General features: G+C 42.5%; 1 protein-coding gene across 8 annotated transcripts in view; it reads left to right on the top strand.

Annotated features, from left to right (window-relative positions):
* MSI2 (musashi RNA binding protein 2) overlaps window positions 1-27,618 on the top strand; it is a 481,843-nt gene that overhangs the window by 250,158 nt on the left and 204,067 nt on the right. For all 8 annotated transcript variants that reach the window (XM_068268471.1, XM_068268470.1, XM_068268468.1 and 5 more), the window contains exon 5: window positions 25,402-25,476. In XM_068268471.1, coding sequence (XP_068124572.1) covers window positions 25,402-25,476 — 75 coding nt within the window. The remainder of the gene's footprint in view (window positions 1-25,401; window positions 25,477-27,618) is intronic.

Genomic DNA, 27,618 nt, shown 5'->3' with positions numbered 1-27,618 from the left:
GAATGGGTCATACAATGACAGCATGGAGGGAAGCCTGTGCAAAATAAGGATCCATGCAGTTTATGAAAAATGTTACATTACACAGGTGTTTGAACGTTGAACATTTTTGTCACCTACAATACCAAATGGCATAATATGAATTGCATGAGGCAATCCGTCCTTTTGGGTCATAGAGCAGGAGGTCAGACGTTGCCAGAGTCAGACAACTGTGCATGCTTTTGACAAAAGCTTACGTTTTCTGAGGAGCAGTTGACTGTGGTGCACCACCTGTCAGCTGCAGTGGACTGACATCCATCCCCCCACAAGTACTACTAAGCATAGTGATGACTAATTCAGATGTTAAATCAGGCTGTTTTCTGCCACAACGCAGAGAAACCACTCCATGTGCCATTTGGCTGCATTAAATTCCAAACCAATGACACTTGTTGCCCCACAGACCAGGAGCTGAACTGTGTGCCAAGCACACAATTCAGATGTCCATGAAAAGAGCCCTACCTAGACAATGCAGGAGCAGAGGATAGGCTCAATGGTTACAACAACCAAAAAAGACAAAGCACCCCCATATAGCATAGGTATAAAAGAGCAAAATTATTGGTCCAAAAACCAGGCGTAAATGCAAAATGTTGTTTATTAATGCCAACTACAAAAATATAAAATCATTTAAAAACAAGGCTAGTCGTTCGTACTCAAGCCGATGCCCCTAATGTCATGTATACAATATCTGAGCCCTGCGTAATTAATACTAAACTATAAGTTGCTGTAATTCGCTCGGGAGGTAGCAGTAAAAATATATATATCACAGTGTCAGATATATATGGTACAATATGCCTATAGTAGATTGACACTGTGCTGCAACCTTCTCAAGAGAAGCACAGAATAGATGGTTAGAGAAAAACATACAATTCTCCCTGCATTGTGATGCAGGGAGAATTGTATGTTTTTCTCTAACCATCTATTCTAGTTTTTAAATTATTTTATATTTTTGTAGTTGGCATTAATAAACATTTTGCATTTACTCCTGAATTTTGGACCAATTATTTTGCTCTTTTATACTTCTGATATATGGGAGTGCTTTGTCTTTTTCGGTTGTTGTAGCTATTTTTTTCATGTTTCAGTACCTGTCCCCCCATTCTTTAAACCATTACTAATATAGCAATACTATTTGCTTAATTATGCATGCTCATTCTCCTCTGGGTTAGATAGACCCAATGGTGGCAGTGTAGAAACACATCCAGTGTACAGTTTCTGTGACATTCCAAACTTCCTCAGTTGTTGTGCGAAGAACAACCTTTGCTGAGCCTTTCTCTGGGTTTTGGTGGAGTTCTCACCCCACCTCAAGTCATTTGTGATAGTGGTGCCTAGAAACTGCTCACTTGACACCCTGGATACCTCCTTGCCCTTGATGGAGACCAGGACGAGTGTTGGAGGGCGCCTCCTGAAGTCCACAACCAGTTTACATTTTTTGCTGCGTTTAGCGCAAGCATGTTTTCCTTGCATTATTTACAAATGCGCTCAATGTCATTTTGGTATGCTTGCTCTCCTCCACTGCTGATGAGGCCAAGGATGGTGGTGCCGCCTGCAAGTTTAATGACAGAGTTATCAGATGAAGTACAGCTGTTAGTGTACAGGGAGAGCAGGGAAGTGGACAGAACCCACCCTTGCAGGGCACCTCTGTTGATGGTTCTTTCCTGGGAGGAGAAATTGCCAAGCTTGATCAGTTGTGTCCCGTTAGTGAGGAAGTCCTTGATCCTGTAGAGGTCTGATAATGACGATTCTCAATGTCAGCCAACACGGCTGTGAGCACGGGGCCCTTATACAGGCAAGACAATGTTTCTCTCTTAGCTGCAAAACGTGGATGTTTTGGGTATATATTGCGAATATGATTGCCTTGCTATACGGGCCCTCTAAAGCCTAATAGGTGCCAGACAGTTGTCTCGGGTGCCTTGACTTTAATCCAGCCCTGAATTCAGCTGTCTGGTTTTGTGTCATTCTGACACAACTGTTTTGTGTGCCAACCAACTGGCATTTCTGCCTTGAGAATGAACTGAAAAATTCACTTCTTTGTAAATTAGTAGTTTTTCCTCATGGGTATCCAAATTAGCATTTAAATGGATGTTTTAAATAGACTGTTTTACTTTTAGTCACTAGAATAAAACGATGATGAATGCAGTATGTTCATTTAAACTTAAAATTTTAAATGATCCTTTCTCTGCAAAAAGATTGACTCATACATTTATTCTCATCTCCTAATGTAGGTTTGACAGCTTCATAGTACTTCTGTTTTTTAATTTAATAAATAAATATATATTTACACATTATACAGTATAATTAAAAGTATTGGGGCACCCCTTAAACTCATTGAATGGGTTACAGGCATATCAAATCAAACACCCAGGCATGTAGACTACTAGAAATATTTTTGAAAGAATGGGCCGCTCTGAGGCCTTGTAGTGAATTTCAGCGTGGTATTGTGACAGGATACAACCCGTGCGATAAATTTCTTGGTGAAGTGTCCTCACTACTAAATATTTTGTGGTTAAAACCTCCAAACTTTGCATGGCCTTCAGATAAGCTGGAGAACAATGTGTAGAGTGCCTAATGTGCAGCTGCATCCAAGCCTTACACCAAGTGCAATGCAAAGCATCTAATGCAGGGGTGTATAGGATGCTGCCACTGGTCTCTATAGCAGTGTAGATGTGCTCTCTGTGACAAATCACACTTATATATCCAGCAGTTTACTGGATTCGGTCTGGGTTTTGCTAATACCAGGAGAACAATACCTGCTTCACTGCATTGTGCCAAGTGTACGTTTGGTGGAGGGGGAAAGTGTGATGTTTTATTGTTTTCCATGATTTGAGCTTGGCCCCTTTAGTGCTAATGAAAAGAACTCTGAATGCTTCAGGATACCAAGGGAGTGCATCTGGCCCGGGTTCCAGCCGGACAATGGTGGACCATTACTAGCCTGCGCAGAGCTCTGACCTCAACCCGATTAGAACACCTTTGGGATGATTTTAGTATCACTTTTGTTTATAGCAATAGGGCTTTTTGGTCACTTTTAGTCCGTTATACTCGCCTAATCACTCTGGTTCACCATTAGCTACCTTTGTTACTCTTTATAGCTGCAAAGTGTGAACCAACACCATGCTAAAGCCTGTGGATTAAAAATGATGCTTTATTAAAGTTTGTATATGTCTGTAAAGGCTTGCGCCACAGATTGTCTGGCAATATAAGGGTATATATGCTTTTTTATGTGTTGTGTAGTGATAGAATTGCTTAATAATATAGACCTGTTCAATCCATTTTAAATAAATATGATTTAGTGGTGAATAAATATCAGCATCACCAGGATCAGAATAATGCTGTGTTTACATGTTGTTTTAAAGCCTTTTATGCATGATTCCTCATATCCATAAATCTTCCCAGCAGCAGTCCGATTCTTTCTGAGAATGGGTTCCAGAAAAATAATACAAACTGTATGTTAAGTTTTTTGTCAGGTCCCAATGTTGCGATAAAGGGAATTTATAGTGATTTTTTTTCCATTTCAAATTCTGTTTTTTAGCTTGGGCACTAATAAGTATTTTTAATTCTCTTTTTGCCACCAGGAAAATTTAATATTACAAATAAAAATTAGCTGGCTGTTTGAAGCCCACCTGCTGGTTTGATGGGCATATTTTGGAAATATGAAAAGGTTTTTGTTTTATTTTTGTATAGTTAAAAATAAAATAGTTCCAATAGAGCAACAGAACTTAAATTACAATTTTCGACAGAAATGCTTTCCAGGTGGCACTATCCTCATAACGTAATTGACTAGCAGATATTGAGTAATGCTGTGTTCCCTCTTGAGCAGCGAATGTACTTGTTTTTTGTACGTTCTCCGCTCATCACTAAACGCACAGTGATTGGCTCCTATTTTATAAATAGGAGCTGTTCACACTCGTCACGCTCCAACGGACCCACGTGATTCGTTGCAGTAAGTGGCTGCACCTCTGTGCAGTCCATGATAATCCCAGGCAGGTGGATGTGTTCCCCCATATATTCTATGGGGGAGTGCATCCCTCCTGGGTTCCAGGCGGACCATGGTGGACCATCGTTGTGGACACTACACTGTCGTATGCCGCTGGCCGCACGTGATCCAGCTGCAGGTGGTAACAGAGCCCCACTATAGGGATGGTGAGAGAGATGCAAATGATTCTGATATAATGCACATTTTGTATGTAAACGTATTCCACTTGAAAAAATGGACCTGTCAAATCATGCCAGGTGGAATTTGATTGGTACATTTTTTAAAAATGCATACATTTCCACACTAAATTTGCATAATCCTGCATCAACTCTGAATTATTTGCATTTTATTGACCAACCCTAATTAACAGCAGCACAGACTGACAGAGCTGCAAGCTGCAGTCTTCTCAGGTCTTTCTTTGACCTGCCCTCATGACTTTTTAAAGGAAACCTGAGACCTTTAATAGTGCTGCATTTATACTTACCTTGGGCTTCTTGCGTTCCCTGACCTCCCTTGCTGTCTTTGTTCTTCCATGGTTACCTCCACTAATTTGGCCAGTCCCACTTGTCTGCGCATGTGCGGCCTGGCCACGCACGCTGCTAGTTGCTCTCCCGCAGCAACTGGCCAGATTAGCGGAAGTGATAATGGGAGAATGGAGGAGACGGCAAGGGAAGCCACACACAACATGGGGCTGGAGAAAGCTCCAGGTATGTATAAATACAGCTTTATTACAAGTCTCAGATACACTTTAAGAACATAGTCATAAAAGCCATAAAGTAACATTCCTTCTTACAGAGCCTGCTATTAGTGACAGGGAGTGATTGATGGGTGATTGGGTGCAAACGGGTCTGGGAGGTGGGCGGGGGAGGGGGGGGGGGGTCTGAAGGGTGCTGTGGGCGATCAGGGGGAAGGGGGGGGCAGATCAGTGTGCTTGGGTGCAGACAGGGAGGGCTGCAGCCTGCCCTGGTGGTCCCTCGATCACTGGGACCACCAGGGCGGGAGGCAGCCTGTATAATACGCTTTGTATACATTACAAAGCTTATAATACGCTTTACTTGCGGCGATCGAGGAGTTAACAACCCTGCCGGCGCTTCCGAACGACCGGCGGGTTGACGTTGTGGTTGGGCGGAGCCTATTGCCGGTGGATGCGCGCGCATCACAGCGCGCGATCCCCGGCCAGAACGAGTCCCAGGACCCGACGCCCTTCGGCGTTACGTGGTCCTGGGCATGCCACTTTGCCGCCGCCCATACGTAGTGGGCGGTTGGCAAGTGGTTAAAGGAATACTCTCAAACTAAGTGTTATAAATGACAATCCTATGTAATAAAGCCTAAGTGTCCCTGCGTCATCCTGTCCCTGTGTCCATGCGTTTGTGCTACTGTGCATGTGCTGCACGGACAGCTGTTGGGATGGGAGCAGGATGTGCCAGAGGGTCGGGCGCATGTGTGCGCACGCGGAAGGCGTGCACGCATGCGTGATGACTTGTGACGGCGGTGACAGACCTAGAGTTCGTTTTTAAACGGGCTTAGGTCAACTAGTGTACAAATAATGTCTAAGTAGCTGTGTAAACATTTTCCTACTTTTCATGTTAAATATCAGAGGCAAAAGCTGTAATTCACTGTATGTAGATTTTAGCTACGTTTGGAATGTCTCATTTGCATAGGTGAATCTCTGCAGTCTGACATGCTAAGAACAGTGTAATATGGAAGCAGAGTTGTATGAAATGTTTCTGGTGTCGGGTTTCACACACTATTATAAATATTTATGTTGCACATAAGATACATTTCCTCGGCTTTCTGCAGACAGCTTTCTGAGCTCTTTCTCTCACACAGGGTTAACAGATATATTGAGAGGGAAGCCCGCTCACCTCATGGTTCACTCCATGTCAGTTTTGGTGACACTGAAGTGTGAAAGGAATTAGATAACAGTAAACAAAAAGATAAGCAGTCAAGTGTATACACCAATACTTAGCAGCACTTTCCAAACTATTCCTATCTCAATTGAAAAAAACGAAACATGTTAATCGATAGAGTTCCGTTAATAACATTTCACTGAAAATAAACTATGTTCCTTTGGTAAAAATATCCCCTGCCATTAGATGACTTGGTCTAGTCCAGTGGTGCTCAACCTTTTTTGGCCCGAGGGCCGAACTTCAAATCAAGAAAAATCTTGAGGGCCGGAACACATGCATACAAAATTTCGATGTAAAACTTTTAACGTTTTTCTAGTAACAGTTAACATGGTGTTGGAAATGGAAAGAAAACGACAATATAAGAATTGTTGTACTCACCATTTGATGCACATTTTCTTAATGAGAAGTTTGCGGCTGTTTTTCAGAAACCAATTTCTGGATATTTGGCTCCAAATTGTGGGGCTGAGGGGGCTGTCGGCTCTGTGTGGGGCTGAGGGGGCTGTCGGCTCTGTGTGGGGCTGAGGGGGCTGTCGGCTCTGTGTGGGGCTGAGGGGGCTGTCGGCTCTGTGTGGGGCTGAGGGGGCTGTCGGCTCTGTGTGGGGCTGAGGGGGCTGTCGGCTCTGTGTGGTGCTGAGGGGGCTGTCGGCTCTGTGTGGGGCTGAGGGGGCTGTCGGCTCTGTGTAGGGCTGAGGGGGCTGTCGGCTCTGTGTGGGGCTGAGGGGGCTGCCGGCTCTGTGTGGTGCTGAGGGGGCTGTCGGCTCTGTGTTGTGCTGAGGGGGCTGCCGGCTCTGTGTGGGGCTGAGGGGGCTGTCGGATCTGTGTGGGGCTGAGGGGGCTGTCGGCTCTGTGTGGTGCTGAGGGGGCTGCCAGCTCTGTGTGGTGCTGAGGGGGCTGCCGACTCTGTGTGGGGCTGAGGGGGCTGTCGGCTCTGTGTGGGGCTGAGGGGGCTGCCGGCTCTGTGTGGGGCTGAGGGGGCTGCCGGCTCTGTGTGGTGCTGAGGGGGCTGCCGGCTCTGTGTGGTGCTGAGGGGGCTTCCGGCTCTGTGTGGGGCTGAGGGGGCTGTCGGATCTGTGTGGGGCTGAGGGGGCTGTCGGATCTGTGTGGGGCTGAGGGGGCTGTCGGCTCTGTGTGGTGCTGAGGGGGCTGCCAGCTCTGTGTGGTGCTGAGGGGGCTGCCGGCTCTGTGTGAGGCTGAGGGGGCTGCCGGCTCTGTGTGGGGCTGAGGAGGCTGCCCGCGGTGTCCTGCAGGGGGGAGAGGATAGGGTGGTATTGCGCAGCACTAACTTATCGACTGAGGCTGCCCGCGGTGTCCTGCGGAGGAGAGGAGAGGATCGGGTGGTATTGTAGTGTCGCACTCGGCAGGTATTGCGTAGTCCTGCGCATACACCAGCGTGAGCTCCGTATTCAGCCCCGGGTAGCGCTGGGATAGTTAGAAAGCCTCGCTCATTGGTTACTGCAGGAACCTTCCTCCAATAGGAATTAGGCTGATTCCTATTGGAGGAAGGTTCCTGCAGTAACCAATGAGCGAGGCTTTCTAATTATCCCAGCGCTACCCGGGGCTGAATACGAGCACACGCGGGTGTATGCGCGAGACTACGCAATACCTGCCGAGTGCCGATACTTATAACTGTAACAATACCACCCGATCCTCTCCTCTCCGCAGGACACCGCCGCGCGGGCCACAGAAACTGGCCTCGCGGGCCACAAATGGCCCGCGGGCCGTAGGTTGGGCACAGCTGGTCTAGTCAATGAAGGTTGAGGTCTGCCTCATGGGAGCATTGTGGTAGAATGAGTTCATGTGTGACATGTAAACTGTGAATGCAGAGGGTACATAGGTATACACAGCATATAGCAGCTCTCAAGAGGAACATAATTTCCACTTTTTACGTCGCAGGTTTGAGTATAATTTAAAAAATATACATTTAGCTAGTACAGAAACACTTTTTTCAACCAGAAAGGGGACACAAAATACAGTTAGTTTACTTTCAGTTTAAGCATGTAGTTACAACTAACCATTATATACTTATGAGTATTGACATGTCTGGATCCTAAAACAAGGGTGAAACCAATTATGAGACCTAATCTTTATTGATCAGGGCTCCATTTTAAGCACCCTTAAGTATAGCTTATATAACACTTTAAAAGGAACCTGCTGTATAAAATGTATAGGCTGCCATATACATAGTACACAAGTCAAACTCCAGTCCTCGAGAGCTATATCCATGCTAGTGTTTAAAACGGACTGAGAAATATGTTCTACTTAAAGTGGACCCAAATGAAAAATACAAGATTTCAGAAATAAAATCTATTTTCTAAATTATAATAATAAATAGCAGCCTTTTTTTTCAGCTGCATGATGACAAATATAAAATATTTTACATTTATTGGAGGAACCCCTCCCGTTCCTTTCAAATTGCCGGGACAAAATCCGGCAAACTGGTGAAGTAGGTGGTGTCCGGCAAAGGAGGTATTGCTAATGGCTGCCTCCAGTATAACCCTAGTTATGAAAAGAGAAGGGTGAAAAGCATGCACTGAAATGCTCATAGGTTTGAAGGAGTTTTTATTTATCTTTGTATGTGTCAGAGTGGTGCAACTAAATATTTTTAATTAAAAAAAAATGTTTGGTTTGGGTCCGCTTTAATGAAGAACCCTTTCCTGATTCAGTCCCATCAATTAATGTGAGCTGTGCCAAAAACGTGTGAGGACCTTGTCCCTTGAAGACTGGTTTGACATCCCTGACATTGTATGTAAAGAAAATGCTGGTTGTCTGGCAGTCCTGTTCATCAGTAGTATCCTGTCACGCATCTGGAGCAAGAGTGCAGCTCGAGGAATGACAACACTTCTGCTTACTATTTTTATGTCAGTTGTTCAGAAAGTACAAGAGGCAAAGGATCAGCATGAAAGCTAAGCAAGGGCAAGAGACACACTGCAGAGCGCTTTTCAATCCGTTTTCATTTTTAAAAACAAACCTCCCATGACTTGCATTAAAATTGTGTTAAAATCATGGTAAACTTGCCACACTCGCGTTTTTCAAAAAAGCATAATCGCAAAAATTTTGCTGTGATTTTACAACATTTTAATGCAAGTCAATGGGTGCGTTTTTTTTAATAAAAGCTCCTATATCTTTCTCACTACGACATCACTGCAGGTTACCTTTGTTTCACACTGCAAGATGAAGGCTCTTACAAAAGTTGATTTGAAGAAGCAAATGTGTCATGCACAAAATTAGCACGCAGACAGGCATTTTGTACTTAACATGCAGAAAATGTGACACCTAGAAGTCTTTTTATAAGGTGATATAGCAGATAATTTACTCATGCTGAAGTCAAAGATGTAATAAGCATGTCCATAATTGTCGCTATTATTAATGTCTAGCCATGTCACCGCCCTTATCAGGTCCTGTAAGGAAGTCTAGGGCAGATATGGGTTAACACCTCTCTCTTAGGTCCTATATCGTAGCAGGAATGGCAGATTTGAAGAAGGGTATCCAAGCAGAGCTGTGATTTCTACTTATTTTTAGTTTAGTGACAAGACATAATTATTGTGAGATTGATCATTCCCTGGAAGTATTGAAGCAAACAAATTGTTCAGTGGTCGGCGCAGGATGAGCACAGCTACTAATGGGAGCAGTGGAAAGGTCATCCTGACCATAATTTGGCTTGATGAAGCATCCACATGGGCATGGTGTTAATGTGCTATTGATATTCAGCCAGCCAATTTCCCTGCGTAGACCAGGGCTGTGACTCGTTAGAGCAGAGCCGGGCATCACAGAAGCAAATGATGAGGAAAATTGAAGTAATGTTGTATTATAAATTTATGATTTCATCTGCCATGACCTGAAAGATGTTCTGTGATGGGGCTTATGATTAGACCCGTCAGACACAGAAGCAACACATTTTATCTTGGTTAGTCTTGTGAAATGCTGCCCTGATGTAGAAGAGATCACTGGGCAGTGGGGCAAAACATTGTCATTTTTGGACATTGGTGGGTTAAAGAAATATCTGCACATATTGCATGAGCTGTTTGTGATGACATACGCTGGGCATGTTTTGCAGCATTATTTTGAAGTGTTTTAATAAATGTTGTTATTATAGATAGAAGTCCCAGTGCAGATATCAATGGGATACTGTAAGGGAAGGTTCACCTTTAAGAACATACTTGCGTTAACATTTTTGCACTGTTTATATTAAAAAAGTGCACTCATTTATTAAAAAAAAAAATGTGCATGACTGCTGATCCATACCTTTAACAAAAAAATGCAAACTGTCTGCAAAAAAATGCTGCACCCTGTCTTTTTTTTCATTATGGACAAAAATCTGCATGAAATGGGAACAACCCAATTGATTTACATGGGCTGCTGTCTTTTTCAATCTGTTTTGCAAAGCCAAAATGTGCACGTGGATGTGTTGAATGAATACAATAATATTTGCTAATTTGATGCCTTATAGCTGACAGGTGTCATCTATTGAAATACATTTTCTATTTTTGAACCCCCCCCCCCCCCTTTATACAGTTCCAAAACATTCTGGTAGTTTTATATTAATTAGTCGTTACTAATTAGCAATATTTATAAAGTTTTAAAACCATATCATTTTAAAACCATCTTTCCCCTTTTAGTTGATTTGTTAGGTCTGACTTTGTGACTTAATGAGCTTTAGCACTACAGACCAAATGCGTTTGGGTGTGTCTTTTAACCTGTCGGCATCTTACAATGAAATATTTTATTTGAAGATGCTGCACTCATTTTAACCTGAGCTGGCAGAACTCATTGTTCACCACTGTCTTCCACCACCTGGTGGCGTTGCACAGCTGACATTATGCTCTGAGCCACGATCACATGTAATGACGTGATCGGAAGTCAGAAGAGGATGTCTCGCCAAGGGTGGATGAAGAGAAGAAGCAGGTCCAGCGTCAGGAACAGGGAACTATATGCGCTTCATGTGCCGCTCTGCACACCCTGCTAGCCTGCAAGGATGGGGAAGGCACAGTTCCGCAGTGGCAGGAAAAATTCAACCCTGCAGCCAAATAAAAGTTAACATTTTGCTGCTGCTAGATTTATTTTGTGCAAAAGCTTTCTGTTTTTCTAACAGAAACTAGGAGATAGGAGTGTTATTTTATTAGCCCCTTTGTTAAAACAAAGTAATCAAATCTTCTTGCCAGAGAAACAAATACTGGTGTAACTCCTGGATATTCTATAGGCCCAACTATTCTGATCTGGACTGGTGAAATAATGTTTTCTTTTTAGTATCTTGTCCAGACTTGCCATAGGTTTTCACCTAAGTAGTAAACCCGATTCTGTAAAACATGCCATAGCCATAGCCTTTGGAGTAATTATTAAGAAAAATGTAGGTCTCTTTTGGAATAATTGTTTTCTTTATTTTTAGTGGATGTTGGCAGTTAGATTGTGCCAGTACATTTTCTTAATCCTGCTTCTGCATCAGGCTGTTTTTATATTGTATACGCTTCATGTGTATACTACAGGAGCCCATTTTTGCAAATCTTTATTATTTTTCTAGCATGTGAACTAAACACAGTTGCTTGATAACTTGATAACTTATTTGCATAGCCCCATGTTTTGGAACTGGGATATAAAGTTTTTTCTTTCAATTAAACAACCACTCTAGTGTTTTCAGTACTTGCTGCCAAATTTCTAAAACCAAATCAGCAGCATTGTCATGGAGATATTTTGAGCAGTCCAGCTGTGGGGGTCTAGGACTTCATTCTTTTGTTAGCAAATCTTTCGAAGGTCTATTTTATTTGTCTAGTGAGCATATTAGAAGAAAATGTAATGTATAGGTCCTTTTTGTATTTCCACCAACTTAAATATCTATGGCCCCTGTTAGATTCCTTCCAGTTTTTGTCTTTTACTATTCTCATATTTGAATGGAAGGTCCCCTTCAGGACTCCTATCTTTTTAAAGATAGCTCTTATGTTTACGTTACTTCCTTTGTCTTGTTGGCTGGCTCTGGGTCTTGTTTCTAGTACTTTGCCTTGAGCTTTTTCATCCTTGCCTCCAAGGTATATAGTTGAATCTGATTGCAGCTATTGATTATTTGGGAATATATAATATAGTAGTATATTGTTTTTGCTGGACCTCTGCTTGGTTTTGAACCATCTACATTATTAGCATTTACACTTCTTGCACTTGTTCTTTGTTCTTCCCCAGTCCATCATTTGCCACTTTCAGGCCTTTGAGGCTCATCTTTCAATACCATTTGACATGTGATTGCTTCTATCTGTCAACATTCATGGCAGTACTGGAGCAGGCTGTTATTTCCAGTGGAGTACATTTAGGCTGTTCTGTATGCCACAACCATCTTGTATAGCCCTAGGCTATATTTGTCATAGCTTCACTGGAACACTCAGATCTTATCACATGGCAAGGTTTAAGGTCCAGCAGGAGATATCCCTTTTCAGTCAATCATTTAGGGGCAGAACATGTGTTATGGGGATTGTCTGACCTGATATTTTCTTTGTGGGTGGTGTCAAGGGTGACAAGAAACATTAAAGTTTGCATACCACTCCAGCACTCAATATCTACTGTATATTCGCCCAGATTTGTGCTATCTGTAATTTAAATTGAATTTCGTACATTGCTTCATACCAAGTATGGCAAGTAGGACTTAAAGCGGAATATAACCCTGCATTTCAACTTTGCTCTAAAACATTATTTACAGTATATTATATGCAACCAGCATTTTTTTTTTTTACTAGACCAGCATTGGAAGGGTTACACAGGGCTTTAAAGTCCCTAGAGATTTCTGCAGACGAATCCGAACTTGAGTTAGATACTTTTTGTTTACAAATATGTGTTTATTATGACTCATCTCTCTCACTGAGAAGGAGCTTGGAGGACAGCCAAAGAGATGTATCTATTGATAAACAGTTACACACTAACTAAATAGAATGTAACCATCTGAATGTCTGCACGGAACTTAAAACCTCTGTGTTTAACCCTTCCAATGCTGGTCTAGTAAAAAAAAAATGCTTTTTGCATATAATATGCTGTAAATAATGTTTTAGAGCAAAGTTGAAATGCAGGGTTATATTCCGCTTTAACAGGGCTTTCTGTTCTTAACCATTTCACCACTGAGGGGTTTTACCCCCTGACCACCAGAGCAATTTTCACCTTTCAGCGCTCCTTCCATTCATTCGTCTATAACTTTATTATTACTTATCACAATGAAATGAACTATATCTTGTTTTTTCCGCCACCAATTAGGCTTTCTTTAGGTGGGACATTATGCCAAGAATTATTTTATTCTAAATGTGTTTTAATGGGAAAATAGGAAAAATGTGGGAAAAAATTATTTTTCAGTTTTCGGCCAGTATAGTTTTTAAATAATGCATGCTACTGTAATTAAAACCTGTGAAATTTATTTGCCCTTTTGTCCCGGTTATAAAACCGTTTAAATTATGTCCCTATCACAATGTTTGGCGCCAATATTTTATTTGGAAATAAAGGTGCATTTTTTTCAGTTTTGCGTCCATCCCTAATTACAAGCCCATAGTTTATAAAGTAACAGTGTTGTACTCTCCTGACATAAATATTTAAAAAGTTCAGTCCCTAAGGTAACTATGTATTTTTTTTAATTGTAAATTTTTTAATTTTTTTTTTATTACAAAAAAAAAAAATGGGGAGTGTGGGAGGTATTGAGTTATTTTTTTGTGTATAACTAATTCATTTGTATGTGAAAAATGTTTAGGGTGTAGTTTTACTATTTGGCCACAAGATGGCACCAGTAACTTTTTGTTTAATGCGACCTCCAAGCGTCCTTCCGGACGCTTGGAGGAAGTAGTAGGAGGCTGGGTAAGTTTTTTTTTTTCACAATGATCGCGCTGCTTAGTGGAAAAGCAGCGGATCATTGCGGGGCTTAGATCAACGAACGGGAATGGATTTTCCCGTTCATTGATCTCCGGGCGAGCAGCCGGCTGCGTGTTTACCCACGGGAATGCGAGCGGGAGCGCGGGCAGTGGCGGGAGCGCGGAAAGTACGGATTTCTCCGTTCCTGGGGGTTAAAGAATGGAAAAAGGGACGGAGAAATTCATACGGGCGAGGGAAAAGTGGTTAATATTGTGATTTCCAGAACTTCAATGTTATCGGTTTATTTTGTTATTTCATAAAGTGTATCGCATTTCACAATCTAGCACTGATATGTTAACTATGGTACTTGGGGCTCCAGGGATAAAGCATTACTAGTACCTTTATCTCAAACTGTCAATAGCTGTAATGCAAAGTACATTCGGTCTAAGCTCTTCAAATGTCACAGTGAACCTGTGTTGTGTTTAGCTTGAGCGCTTGGCATTTACTCTTCCAACTTAAAGGTGTGGACATTCATCTGGCTCAGGGTGCCAAAGTGAATTTAATTACTGTGTGTAAAAAGTCAACCACTTCATAGTTTGAAAAGAAGGAAGTTAACCCTTGCTTTTGTTTCCCTAGTGGTTGACAGATGAGCAAACTGTCAATTGACTGAATAAGATTATGAAATGTTGACTTATCTTTACATGGACTGGGCTAAGGAAAGAAAGCCTATATGATAGTAATATGTCTGTAGATAAATATACTGAGCTGAAAGTCTTTAATCTCTGGGATCTTTGCTACACTTAATTTGCTGAAATTGTGAACAGTCTGTGCTGTAGGTGAAGTTGACATAATGCCTGTGTTTTCTTGGGGTCGAGATTTGTAGCCATGTAATACCCCAGACACATGGTGATTTTTTGAGAACAATGATTATAGGTGTATTAGATACAGTATTTTTTTTCAGCAAGGCAGTCCAAAACGCAGTGTCTTCAAAATACCATGATAAACACAACGGGTAGGTAGGGTGATCTGAGAGCACTATGAAGTGAAAACAAAAAACACAGTGACACTGGGAACCCCAATAGTGTAGTATGTCAAACAATCAAAGCAAATGGTTGAGAAGAGTGGGTACTCACAAAGGGAGGTTGCAGGCAGGCAACCTACGTATACGTATGCAGCAGTATATTACATGTTTTGCATTGCTAAATCTGAAGGCTTGGTGAATGATATATACTTATTCGGGTTGAACGATTTTCGGTTTAAAACTGAAAATCGCGTTTAGGGGCTTCACAATATTCAGATCATCATGGTGTCGGTTTTGCTGCGATTTTTGCAGCCGCTGGTACCTACTCCTCTCCCGGCCCCCTTCTTCTCTCTTGGCCCCCTCCTCCAGCAAGTTCTTATCCCATTCGGCTTCACCGCATTAGACTGCCGCGCGGTGAGCCGTGGTGAACAAGCAGCGAGTGTTGCCCAGTATTGCGGGGCCTGAACCAGGAAGTGTGACATCACTTCCTGGCGGCCACCGTTACCAGGCAACACTCGCTGCCTGTTCACCGCAGCTCACCGCGCGGCAATCTAATGCGGTGAAGCCAAATGGGATCAGAACTTGCTGGAGGAGGGGGCCGGGAGAGAAGCAGGTACCATCACGAGGGGGATCTGCCTATGTACAGTAAAAGGAAGGAAGGGGGGGGGGGGGGGGGGGAGTATATCTGCCTATACTAAATGGGGGATCTGGCTATATATGCTAAAGAGGGGGATCAGGCTACAGTATATACATTAAGCGGGGGAAGGGGGGGGACTGCACTAAAGGGGATCTACACTAAAGGGAAGTGGGGAAGTGTGTCTGCCTATACTAAAGGGGATATATGGCAATATAAGCTAAAGTGGGGGATCTGCCTATACTAAAGGGGGATCTTGCTATATACATTAAGGGACGGACGGACTGCCTATGTACACTAAAGGGGTGATCTGGCTATATACACTAAAGGGAGGGGGAAGAATCTGCCTATATACACTAAAAAGGGGGGGGGATCTGGCTATATATACACTAAAGGGGGTATCTGGCAAGGGGGATCTGCATATATACACTAAAGGTGTGTGCGAGTGTGTATGTGTGGGGGGGAAGGGAAATCTGGTTACACTAAAGGGGATCAGGATGGCTAACCTGTACTGTGGCACCTGTACTGTGGTACCTAAACAGACTAACCTGCACTGCAACACCTATAGCTGGCTTACCTATACTGGGGCACCTATAGTTAGCTAACCTTTACTGGGGCACCTATAGCTGGCTAAACTATACTGGGGGCATTGTGAATTTAGTGCTAAAGCTCGATTTGAAAAAAAATCGTGAAAAAATCGAAATCACCATTTTTGAGAGAAAAATTGCAATTTCAATTTGTTCCTAAAATTGTGCAGCCCTAATAATACACTGCTTGTGTTTACAGGACAGTTTTTAGATGTAGTCAAAGTAGATGGTTCCCTAAGTCACCTCAGAGTCCTGTTGAGAACATTGTTCTTTATTTAATTCTTTTACACTGTGGAAATAATGAAGTCTCCCAAAGGGGCCCATACACCTAACTATTTTCCCGCCAATACGGCCGATTCGATCACAGTGATCGAATCGGCTGTGAAATCGCCGCGCACACCGCTGACAGAACGATCGATTTCTGTCCGAAACCGATCGTTCCCGTTTATCCGTCCATGCGGAAAAATTTTCTCGATCGCCGGTGGGTCGGGGGTGCGTCGATAACGGCGTTCGAATGCCTGACGACCGACGCAATACAGCAGGTATACATTACCTGTTCCGGCCGGCGCGAGTCTCCTGGTCTCTGCTGTCTTCTCCGCTCTGGTCTGGTCTGGTCTCCGGCATGCTTCACTTCTTCCTGCCCGGCAGGAAGTTTAAACAGTAGAGGGCGCTCTACTGTTTAAACTTCCTGCCGGGCAGGAAGAAGTGAAGCATGCCGGAGACCAGACCAGCGCGGAGACGGAGCAGCGGTGTCCAGGGGACTCGCGCTGGCGGAACAGGTAATGTATGCGGGGCGGGGAGCGGCGGCAGCACCACCACCACCACAGATTGTGAACGGTTTCAGGCTGAAATCGGTTCACAATCTGTTTGCAGTAAAGGTCGCCATACGATCCCTCTCTGATCAGATTCGATCAGAGAGGGATCTATCTGTTGGTCGAATCTGATGGCAAATCGACCAGTGTATGGCCACCTTAAGAAAGTTTTATCTTGCAGGAAAGATTCATGGATAAGCCTATAACAGGTTTTTTTTCAGGTACTCAGTTTGACCTCTGAGTGATTATGTTTGTTTTGTAATCATGTGATTATGTTTGTTTTGTGTAGGCTTATCCATAACCAACCAGCTGAGAATTATATGGTGATCACTTGTATCATCAAATAACTTTTGCAGGGAGATGGAGCTTTCTTGTAAAAAAAAAAAAAATGGATGTATTTTGATAATGAATGTAATTTTATTTAGTGAATGGCATCTTGACAAGCACATGTATTAATCTATTTTACCAAAGCTAAAGTGGGCTAATAAGTAGCAACATTGGGGGCGAGACAGAGAAGGGGTTTAGTGTATGTTGTGTGATTAATGATTTCATAATTTTTCTTTTTTTTCTTGTGTTTTTCTAGTTTCTTTTGTATCTATCTAAAGAATTAAAATTGGGGTTTGAGAGCTAGTTCCCAGCGCTCAGTTGCGTTGAAGAATAATTCTGCATGTCAACTCAATGCTCATACAATTCTATGGGCCTGTTCACAGTCTTGGAATTCACACACATTATAACGAATGCAAACTTTGCCCTAGCAATAGTTGGTGGTGAAGCTTGTCAAACAGAAATTTTGGTAACCTGATTCAATAAAGCAGAGTTTAAAAAGTAAAACAAAAAACAGACATGGATTGCCTAATAGATCATGTGAATTCTCCTTGTAGGACACATTTTCCTAGGAGAACTGAACTTCCTGATACACAATGGTGACCTTATTAGAATAACAATAGCACAACAGAGGTATTTATTGTGCTAATTAAGCATTTGCTTTTGATTGTGGCACGAGTATCTTGAATTTGTGAAGTGTATTTGGCAGATATTTTGTAATCTTTATATTATAACCATGCAAAACCACTATTAGGACTCATTTCCATAATACACGTTTGCATAGGTTTCCATGAAAGTGTTTTTATGCAGACCCGCTCCACATAACATCTTGTATGGTAGATACATTATACAGTTACCACCAATACATTTGCATGCACTACACTTTTCAAGTGCACTGCTGTGTGTTTTTCTGTGTGGAAATTAGTTAAAGTGAACCAGAGACGAAGCACCCTCATGTATTTTACCATATAGATCAGTGGGAATATTAGATATGTTTTCATTCTGCACTGCACAGCTTGTTTCTTATCAGACCTGATAAAATCCCCGACTGAGCATTCAGTCTGGCTTTGCTATAATGACTCTGCTATAATCACTCCTGAGCAGAGCCAGCAGGGGGCAGGCTTGGACTTGAAAAGACCTGAGAGAACACAGACTGAGCTGGACTTCCGGTTCCGGCGCCTGCATGGACGGACGGCGGTGAGCGGGCTCTCCCAGCCAGACATCCACCTAATTATATTGCAGCCATTTCTGGACCCAGCGAGATGGCCAACTGATTGCCTCGAGACCCACTCGTTACAGTGCGCACTTGGATGGACCGCTACCTAACCCGGGCAGCGCGCAGGGAGCAAGATACCCCGAAGCCACCCCGAACAACCAAGATGGCGGCGAACAAGTCCCGCTCGGCCGCCCAACGACAGGAAGAACATTCCCCTACACGAACATGGGAGACAGATAGCGTGGAGGAGGAAAGTTTCCGAGGTATGAGGGGCACAGACCTTACAGCTCTAGCAAGAGAGGTTGCAAAACAGATCGCACCAGACCTGCAGGCCATAGTGGAGGGGGCAGTGAGAAAATCAATAGGGCATATCACTAAACAGCTCCAGGAGCATAGCGGTAGAATAAAGGAGGCGGAAAACCGTATACAGCAAGCGGAGGTTGACCTGGAAGATGCACACAGGCAGCTAGCTGACTCCCGCAGACATAATGCAGCCTTCTATGACCGCTTAGAAGATTTAGAAAACAGATCGCGTCGTAACAACCTGCGCATAGTGGGCCTAGCAGAAACGTGCCAGATGGCAGACATCGACAAGTTCTGTGAAATAACCTTACCTGAGATGCTGGGAGTAGTAGGCCCATGCAAGGCGGAAAGAGCGCGTCGAGTAGGCCCTGCACGCAAAGAAGGAGATAAACGCCCTCCGCGAATGGTCATGGTACGCTACCTGGACTATAAAGACAAGCAGAGGCTGCTTACAGCGTTTAAAGCTCGTAAAGACACAATACTGCATGAAGAAAGAAAGATAATGCTGTTTAATGACTATTCCCTGGCCGTCACTAAAAAGCATCAAGATTTTAATCATATATGCTCAGAGTTGGTGTCCAGAAATATCCGCTTTGCCCTTCTATACCCCGCAACATTACGTATAACTGACAAGAACGGGGAAATATTCATCTATAAGCGACCTGAAGATGCCGAAAGATTCTTGAAAAGGCCGGGTATTGATGGCAGCCCGCGACGGCACATAAGCCCCTCCGCCAGCCCACGACACTCAGACCCGGGCAGCGATCCAGAGTAAGCACAAGTGTTCACGTTCAAACGAGACATTTTCTTTCTTTCTACGTTATCTTACAAGAGGTTTATCTTTACCTTCATAACCCAATGGCTGCTACCTGTTATAGCCAAGTAAAGTTTATTTAGGACATGCTCTGGCTGGTGAGGAAGTTCCTCCTTGGGGAAGATGGTATGTAAAGCCAGTCCTTGCAGGGAAGAAGTGAAGTCCGAAAAGAATTTCTGGACTATGGGGCAAAAATGGTTAAGAAGCATTTGGATAGTGAATCCTCATCAGGTCATCTCAGCCTAACATAGGGTCCAGTCTAGGGGTAAAGAGGGGACTTTGGGAGGGGCCACTCTCTGATCGGGGAATTTTTAAGCTGCATTTTAATGTTTATTTCCTTCCATGTACAGGTGCATTATACATGTTCTTGCTCTGATTCCGTATACACTCAATGGGTACAGCCATATGCCATTACCCCCCTCATCAGGAGTGACATGACTATTAAAATAGTAACCTGGAACGTAAAAGGCTTACGTTCACCTAACAAACGGTCACGGATATTACGCCATTTAAAAAAACTAAAGGCAGACATAGCCTTATTACAAGAGACCCATCTTAGGGCAGACGAGTTCAAGTACTTACGCAAAGGCTGGGTGGCCTCATGTTTTGGTTCACCAGCGGTAGAGAGGAAAGCAGGAGTCATCACGCTGATTAGCAAAACGTTACAGGCCAAAGCAGAACTGATCAAGGGTGACGATGATGGCAGATGGCTGGGTATTCTACTACAGCTAGCAGGTGAATCCATAGTACTGTATAATGTTTATGGGCCAAACACAGATAATGGTAAATTCCTGGAGGGCCTCCAGTGGCAGCTATCTAAACATCCCTCACAACAATTAATAGTAGGAGGGGACTGGAACGATGTTATGTATGCGGGCGAAGATAGATCCGGGAGACAGGGTCAAGCTCATCATCACGAGGGGACTAAAAATACAAATCTGGCGCGCTTCAGTGCAACTTTACAGCTGACAGATACATGGCGTTTTTTACACCCATACGATCGGGAATTTACGTTTTATTCGGCACCACATGGATCAATGTCACGCATAGATTATATTTTTGCAAATGAATCAGTTACTACCAGATTAATTGCGGCCGAAATAGCGGATATGGTCATTTCAGACCACACACCAGTGTCTGTAGAGTTGCACGAGAAGATCCAGAGAGGTACTGATATTATCTGGAGACTTCCCTCTTACTTATACGGCGATGAAGACTTTCATGCTTTATTAAAAGGGTGGTGGATGGAATTTAGGGAAGACAACGCGGAACATAATAGAGACTCCCATCTCCTCTGGGACACATCTAAAGCAGTCTTGCGGGGAAGAATAATGACATATACGGCCACTAAAAAGAAACAAACAAATCAGTATTACACAGAGGCGATAGCAAAGGTAAGGCTAGCGTATAGCAATTACAGACGCAAACCGACTGTTGAGACAAAAGCATGCTGGCAAAAATCAAAAGCAGAATCAGATCGATGGTTCAAGGAAAGAGAATCTCTCTTAACACCTTACCGAGATCTAAAATATTATAAACACGGCAGTAAGGCGGGTCGTCTGCTTAATGGCCAAGGGCCACTTTACCCCCACTACAATACATGCCATTAAATCAACCAATGGACAAATTGTCCACCACCCAAAAGATATCAATGAAATCTTTACTCGCTTTTATAGAACCCTGTATGCTGCCCCACCAGGGGAGGATGGGCCCGAAATGGATAATATACTAGAAAGGATAATACTCCCTAAACTTACCCAAGACGAATTGGATGAGCTAAATTCTCCCATATCAGAAAAAGAGATCCAGCAGACCATCCGGGCCCTGGCCAATCATAAGGCTCCGGGCCCGGATGGCCTGCCAGGAGAATATTACAAAATTTTACAAAAAGAAGTAGCCCCCGTTTTAACAGCGGTATTTAACAAAACCCTGAAGGGGGAGAAATTGCTCCCCTCTGGGAATGAAGCTTATATCAAACTTCTATTGAAGCAGGGGAAGGACCCACAATATCCTGGCTCCTATAGGCCAGTTTCTCTGATTAATCAGGACATCAAAATCATGACAAAAATAATGGCGGATAGGCTGGCTCTCTTGATGCCCAAGCTGGCTAACCCAGAACAGGTAGGATTTATAAAGGGGAGAGCGGCAGTAACTAATATTAGGAAAGTGCTGATAGCTTTGGAACACACCAAAGCGTACCCACGCACGGGAAAATCCAATGCTATAATAACCTTTGACGCCGAAAAAGCGTTTGACGCTGTAAATTGGGCATGGACCACCAAAGTACTGAGGAGAATTGGGTTCCAAGGAGCCTTCCTTAAAATGTTTTCTCTGTTATATAAAGAACCGATGGCCCGCATATTCACAGCTGGCTTTTTATCTCAACCTGTAGAGCTGCAAAGGGGGACTAGACAGGGATGCCCCCTGTCCCCCCTGCTGTTCAATTTAGCCTTGGAGCCTTTAGCTAGACTACTACACAAGGAAATTGGGGGTATCCAGATTGGTCAGATGAAACTTGCATTAACTTTATTCGCGGATGATCTCCTGATATTTTCAGCGGATCCAAACACAGACCTGCCTAATGCTCTTAAAATCATACAGGAAGTGGGACAGCATTCAGGGTTTAAAATTAATGTCAATAAAAGCGAGATCCTACCTCTATCAAAGTTTGCCGACCACCGGGAACTGGAGGGGTTGGGATTGAAAATGGCAAGGGAGAAAATCAGATATTTGGGAATTGACATAGGACGGGAACCTAACTCTCTGTACTCTTACAACATCTCTCCACTGGTTAAAGCAGTTATATCACAACTGCAAGGCTGGAACAATATCCCCCTAGGAGTAATGGGGAGATCAGCATTAATAAAAATGATCAGCTTTGGTAGACTCCTCTATCCAATGCAAGTATTACCATTGCTATGGAAACACGTAGACATAGCGGCACTAAACAGAGCCTTTAGTAAGTTCGTTTGGAACAATAGGAGACCCCGCATAAAGCTAAGCAGACTGCAACTCCCAAAGGAGATGGGAGGCTTAGGCTTCCCAAACATAAGAAAATATAATTTGGCATGTGTCTTTCGACATACTCGGGACTGGTTAATGGGCACGGAAGAATTCTCCAACACTACCCTGGAGGGACATGTTGCCGAGCCCTTCGATCTAACTGGTATTCTACATACTGGTTGGGCCGATCTACCATTGCGTTTGAAACACAATATTATCTACAGAGACACCCTCATAGCCTGGAGGGAAATCAGAAAATTATTTGGTTTGCCATGGAAAATCTCTAAATATACCCCATTTGAGGGCAATCCGGGCTTTCCACCGGGTTTAATGCATCTAAGTTATCTTAAATGGAAGGATAGGGGTATTACTAAATTGGGAAATCTACTAAACCTAAGAACACATACGTGGCTCACGTTCGCGGAGGTGGCTCGGCAATATGAAATCCCTAAATCAGACTTCCTAGCATATAGACAGGTCAGATCATTCGTGGGAGCTAAGATTAGAGAAATCTCAGTACTAGCCCGTATTCACCCCTTTGATAAATTCCTGAGGCCAGAAGGCGGCAAAAAGTCATTATCAGACATCCAAAAAGAATTGGCAAACTTAGGAGCCCAACATCTAGCAGTCAGAAATATGGCAAAATGGAATACATTTTTAACAGTCCCTGACCTAGAACAGAGGATAATAGATGGGAACAATTGCGTTAGGCAAACAATTGTAAGTGAGAGATGGAGAGAATCACACCTACTTATGATATTCCATGCTAAATATGCATTCAATATTAGATACCGCTCTCCCAGACCGGGTTACATAGACCACTGCCCGAAATGTAAAATAGCTCAAGCTGACATGTTCCATTGCCTGTGGAACTGTCCACAGATACAAAGATATTGGGATGAGGTTTTAAAATATGCTAGGAGAATAGGCAAGGTTACTGTACCAAAAGACCCTATGATCCTATTGTTCAATTCCATTGCAAAAGAAGATAATGCAATCAAGGTTTCCACTTTACTACATGTTTTATTTATAGCAGCCAGAAAAGTAATATACAACAGATGGATCTACCCTACACCTCCAACTATCTGGGACCTACAGGAAGAACTAAGGCATCTCATGCTGTTAGAAAAACTGGACGCTACTCTAAATAAAGAAAAGGGCACTAAAAAGTTCTTCAAAAAATGGAAACCTTTCATGTTGGACGTGTACTCGGACACAGATTTAAACAAAATCGTGACCCCGTTTAAATATACCACATGGTACTTGAAGGCCCACATAGCTGGTACGCCAGGACGCTTGGACTTTGGCGTATGATCAGTGCTTCAGTATACGGATTTAACAAAGCCAATTAATCCAAGGAACTATAGACTACCACTTAGACATAGTATGATCAGAGAGTGGTGGGGGGGGGGGGGGCATTGGTTGGGGGAGGGGGTTTGGGGTAGTCAAGGGAAGGCTGAGGGGGGGTTGGGGAATCAACCACATTAATTACGCCAATGCTTGTTGCAATGTAACATTAAGCTGCCCGCTTTGTGTACTATGTGGATAAACAATGTTGAAAATTAATAAAACATGTTTAAAAAAAAAAAAAAAAAAAAAAAAAACACAGACTGAGCTATAATGATTCCTGAGCAAAGCCAGACTGAATGCTCAGTCGGGGATTTTATCAGGGCTGATTTGAAGCAAGCTGTGCAGTGCAGAATGAAACAGAAAGCAGAGTAGGTGTTTTCTCTAATGTTCCCACTGATATATATGGTAAAATACATGAGCGTGCTTCGTCTCTGGTTCACTTTAAATCCAAACCACTGTGTGACTCACGGAAACATGCAATTTAAACAATGACAGTTGTATGACTGTCATGCTGATCCTCTGTCTCCAAAACGTCTAGCCATATTTATTTGTTTATTTATTTATTTATTTATTTAGTCATCGACCCTAAACAAGCATGCAGATCACTTGAAATAAGAATGCAGCTAATATGACTAGATTAGCTGCATGCTTGTTTCAGATGTGCGATCTAGAATACTATTGCAGCCAAGGATATCAGCAGGACTGCCAAGCAACTGGTATAGTTTAAAAGGAAGTAAATATGGCAAATTCAAAATGTGGTCTTGTTGGATCTCACACTACAAGCTAAAGTTTCATGACTAAGAGCTGTTGTATAACCAAGAATCTTCCTGGAGTTTTGCGGGGAGGTGCATTCGAGTCATGCCACCCTTCTATCTTATTAATATGATATCCCCCCTTCTTTTTTGAGCCGCTGGTTGAAGCAACAATGTATTCTATGAACCCAATCTGGAATGGAAAATGGTCATGCTAATGGTTATGAATGTTTGGTGCCGCCACAGTTGGCAGGCACAGTTGTTTCTGTTTATATGAAAAATTGTGAATAAAAATTATACTTTCAAAAAATATGGCAAATTCCATATCCATCTCAGTTCAGGGTTTTCTTTAAGTTGTATGCACTTGTGGGAAAATGCTGTAAATTAAAAATGCTTTCAAAAATGATCCAATGAATATTTTTCAGTTAACAGCCTACAAAGTACACAAGTAGAAAACATTAAATGCAATCCATATTTTCTGTTAACTGTGACCTGCAGTTAACAACCATTCTGCCTCTGCAAGAGTATAATGCCTGGCAGTCCATCATCTGCTGTGATTTTCCAACATACCAGAGTACCCTATAAACTGGAGTACCCTATAACATTCATTGCTCTGCCCAGGGCGCTGTATAGTCAGAAACCAGCTCTGTACTCAGAGACCTGGAACTTCTAAGCAGTCCTTTACTCCTAACTATATTCTGTGAATGTAATGGATCTGTATTAATTAGCAAATCAGTATTTATTTCACACACTATGTCCAACAATCAATAATAACCAGGGGGCCATTGCTTCTATATCAGTTAATGCCTTCTGATACATTACTAGTTTTTGCAACATATTTGTAATTTGTGTGTTGTTTTGTGTTCTAGGTTATCCAAATTTCGTTGCAACATATGGACGAGGATATCCAGGGTTTGCACCAAGCTATAGTTATCAATTCCCAGGTATTCATTTATCAATTGCTTATGCTATTATTCTTGAGCTGTTATACCTACAGATAATGTTGGTTATTCTTTCTACTCAGTTGGACTGGGTTTTGAATTTACTAATGCACATCATTATGTTTATTTTATGGATTATTAACTAAAGTGTGTACAATCAAAAGGGAGGCTACACCAGTAACAATGTATAACATCAAATAATTTACTTTTCGTGTGGGGCTAACATTGAAAATGAGCTGGAATGTGACTTATATAGCTTCACAAAGTGACCAGTGATTTTTTTTTTTGAGTGTAACGTGGGCGATAATAGGCTTGAGCCAAAATGACCCATGAGGTGCATTAACCAGCATATTTATTTGTGATGTATCACTCTCTTGTCCTTATGTGATATAGAAGGAAGTAATTGTGCAGGATACTTATAGTTGTATCTGCAGCACGATAAAGGCCAACAAGACGAATTCCTGCTTCCTGTGTGCACCACATACTTTTCCAAACAGATAATTTGGGCACAAGTGGCATGTGGGAAAGATATTACAACTGAAAAATGCTGGCTATTGCCTGAAATTTGGGGGCAAATGATAATAGCCAGTGGCAGATCTCTGCTATACAGTATCAAAACTCTGTAGGTACGACGGGAATGCCAGGAGCAGTTTACACTGTAGCCGAACACTGGTGCAAAATATCAGTGAGTGGGGGTGGTTAGTGTTGGGAGTAAATGTGTATGTGGAGGGGGAGGGGTTAGGGTTAGGGTTAAGAGTAGACGGGGCTTGTTAGGCATAAATAGGGGAGGGTTAGGCATAAATAAGTGAGAGTTAGGGCACAGAGGGTGATTGTACAATATTGGTAAAATTACAGATAACTGCTTTTTTTGCACCCATTTTTATGCATAGATGCATAAAATTGTTTTGCTATGTTATATGTTAGAAATGCACAACTGAAATGTGGATGTGATAAGACAGTGTGAAAGCAGCCTTGGAATTCTCCCCTTGCACTAATCAATAAACTAGTTTACTTATAATAGTGTTCAAGGCCATTATACTAAAGGAGACCCAACTCGTCTCTATGTCCTTTATAACTGAAAACTTTTTCTTTTCACTGGTTGGCATTGAGACTGCTGAAAATCACTTTCAGAGTTTCTCTGCTTTACTGATACAGCACAGCTATATCAGCTTTTTTTTTTACCAATTTTATAAAAGTCCAGGCCAAGTTTGCAGCATCAGTTATGTTCCTCAATGTATTTCTGACAAGACAACTTTAGTAAATGAGAGCCCTTATTTTTTTCTTATGATTTCATTGTACATGGCAGCATATTACATTACAACAGGGACTACTGTACTCCATTGTTGTTTTCAATAAAATATAGGGAGAACATACAAATTCTATACAGCTAGTGTCCTAGCCCAGATTCAACCCAGTGCTGCAAAGCGAGCGTGCTATCCACTATTCCACATTGCTTCATAATATGTGATTTGCTAATACTGACAATTGATTTATACAGTAATTGATTTTAGTGATAAAATCTGCCGTTTAAACTCATTTGAGATGCACCTTGATAATTGCATTATCTGGAATCTGTATATCCACACTCTTGTGACAGTCGCAGAGGCACTCAAGATTTGAAAAGATTTACTTTACTGAGAGAGCTAACTGGAAATGGGTTAATCTCCTCTGATCCCTAATTAGTGACTGTGCTAATTATTTGTATTGTTCAGTATTTGTTCTTTTTTTTTCCCGCTATGGAAAATAGAGTGGATTTATAATAAATCTAGTCTAAGATGCCAGATTTGCAAGTGTACCTGCGTCTGTCCCTGTGTCAGTGCTTTTTTGCACTGCGCATGTGCAGGGACAGACGCAGAGACACTGCCACAAGCCGGAGGAGGGCGGGGCCAATAGGGGCGGGCGTGTGTGTGCATGAGCGCGTGCACGACGGATTAGTGACAGACCTAGCTCTATTTAAACGGGCTAAGGTCACTAGTAATTTATAATACATCATGGTACTACAGTAAACTGCAGTTTTATATGATTTTCTTTTTGTAATATTTGTTTATATTACATATATACTATACATTGATATAACACTGTTACTTTTTCCACATCACATTTCAGAGCACATTGTCCCATATACATTTTAAAGTACTCCTGAAC

The sequence above is a fragment of the Hyperolius riggenbachi genome, chromosome 2 (genome assembly GCF_040937935.1).
Source record: "Hyperolius riggenbachi isolate aHypRig1 chromosome 2, aHypRig1.pri, whole genome shotgun sequence".
NCBI lineage: Eukaryota > Metazoa > Chordata > Amphibia > Anura > Hyperoliidae > Hyperolius > Hyperolius riggenbachi.
Note: the sequence above shows the minus strand (reverse complement) of the source record. Positions and strands in the feature narration are given on the sequence as shown.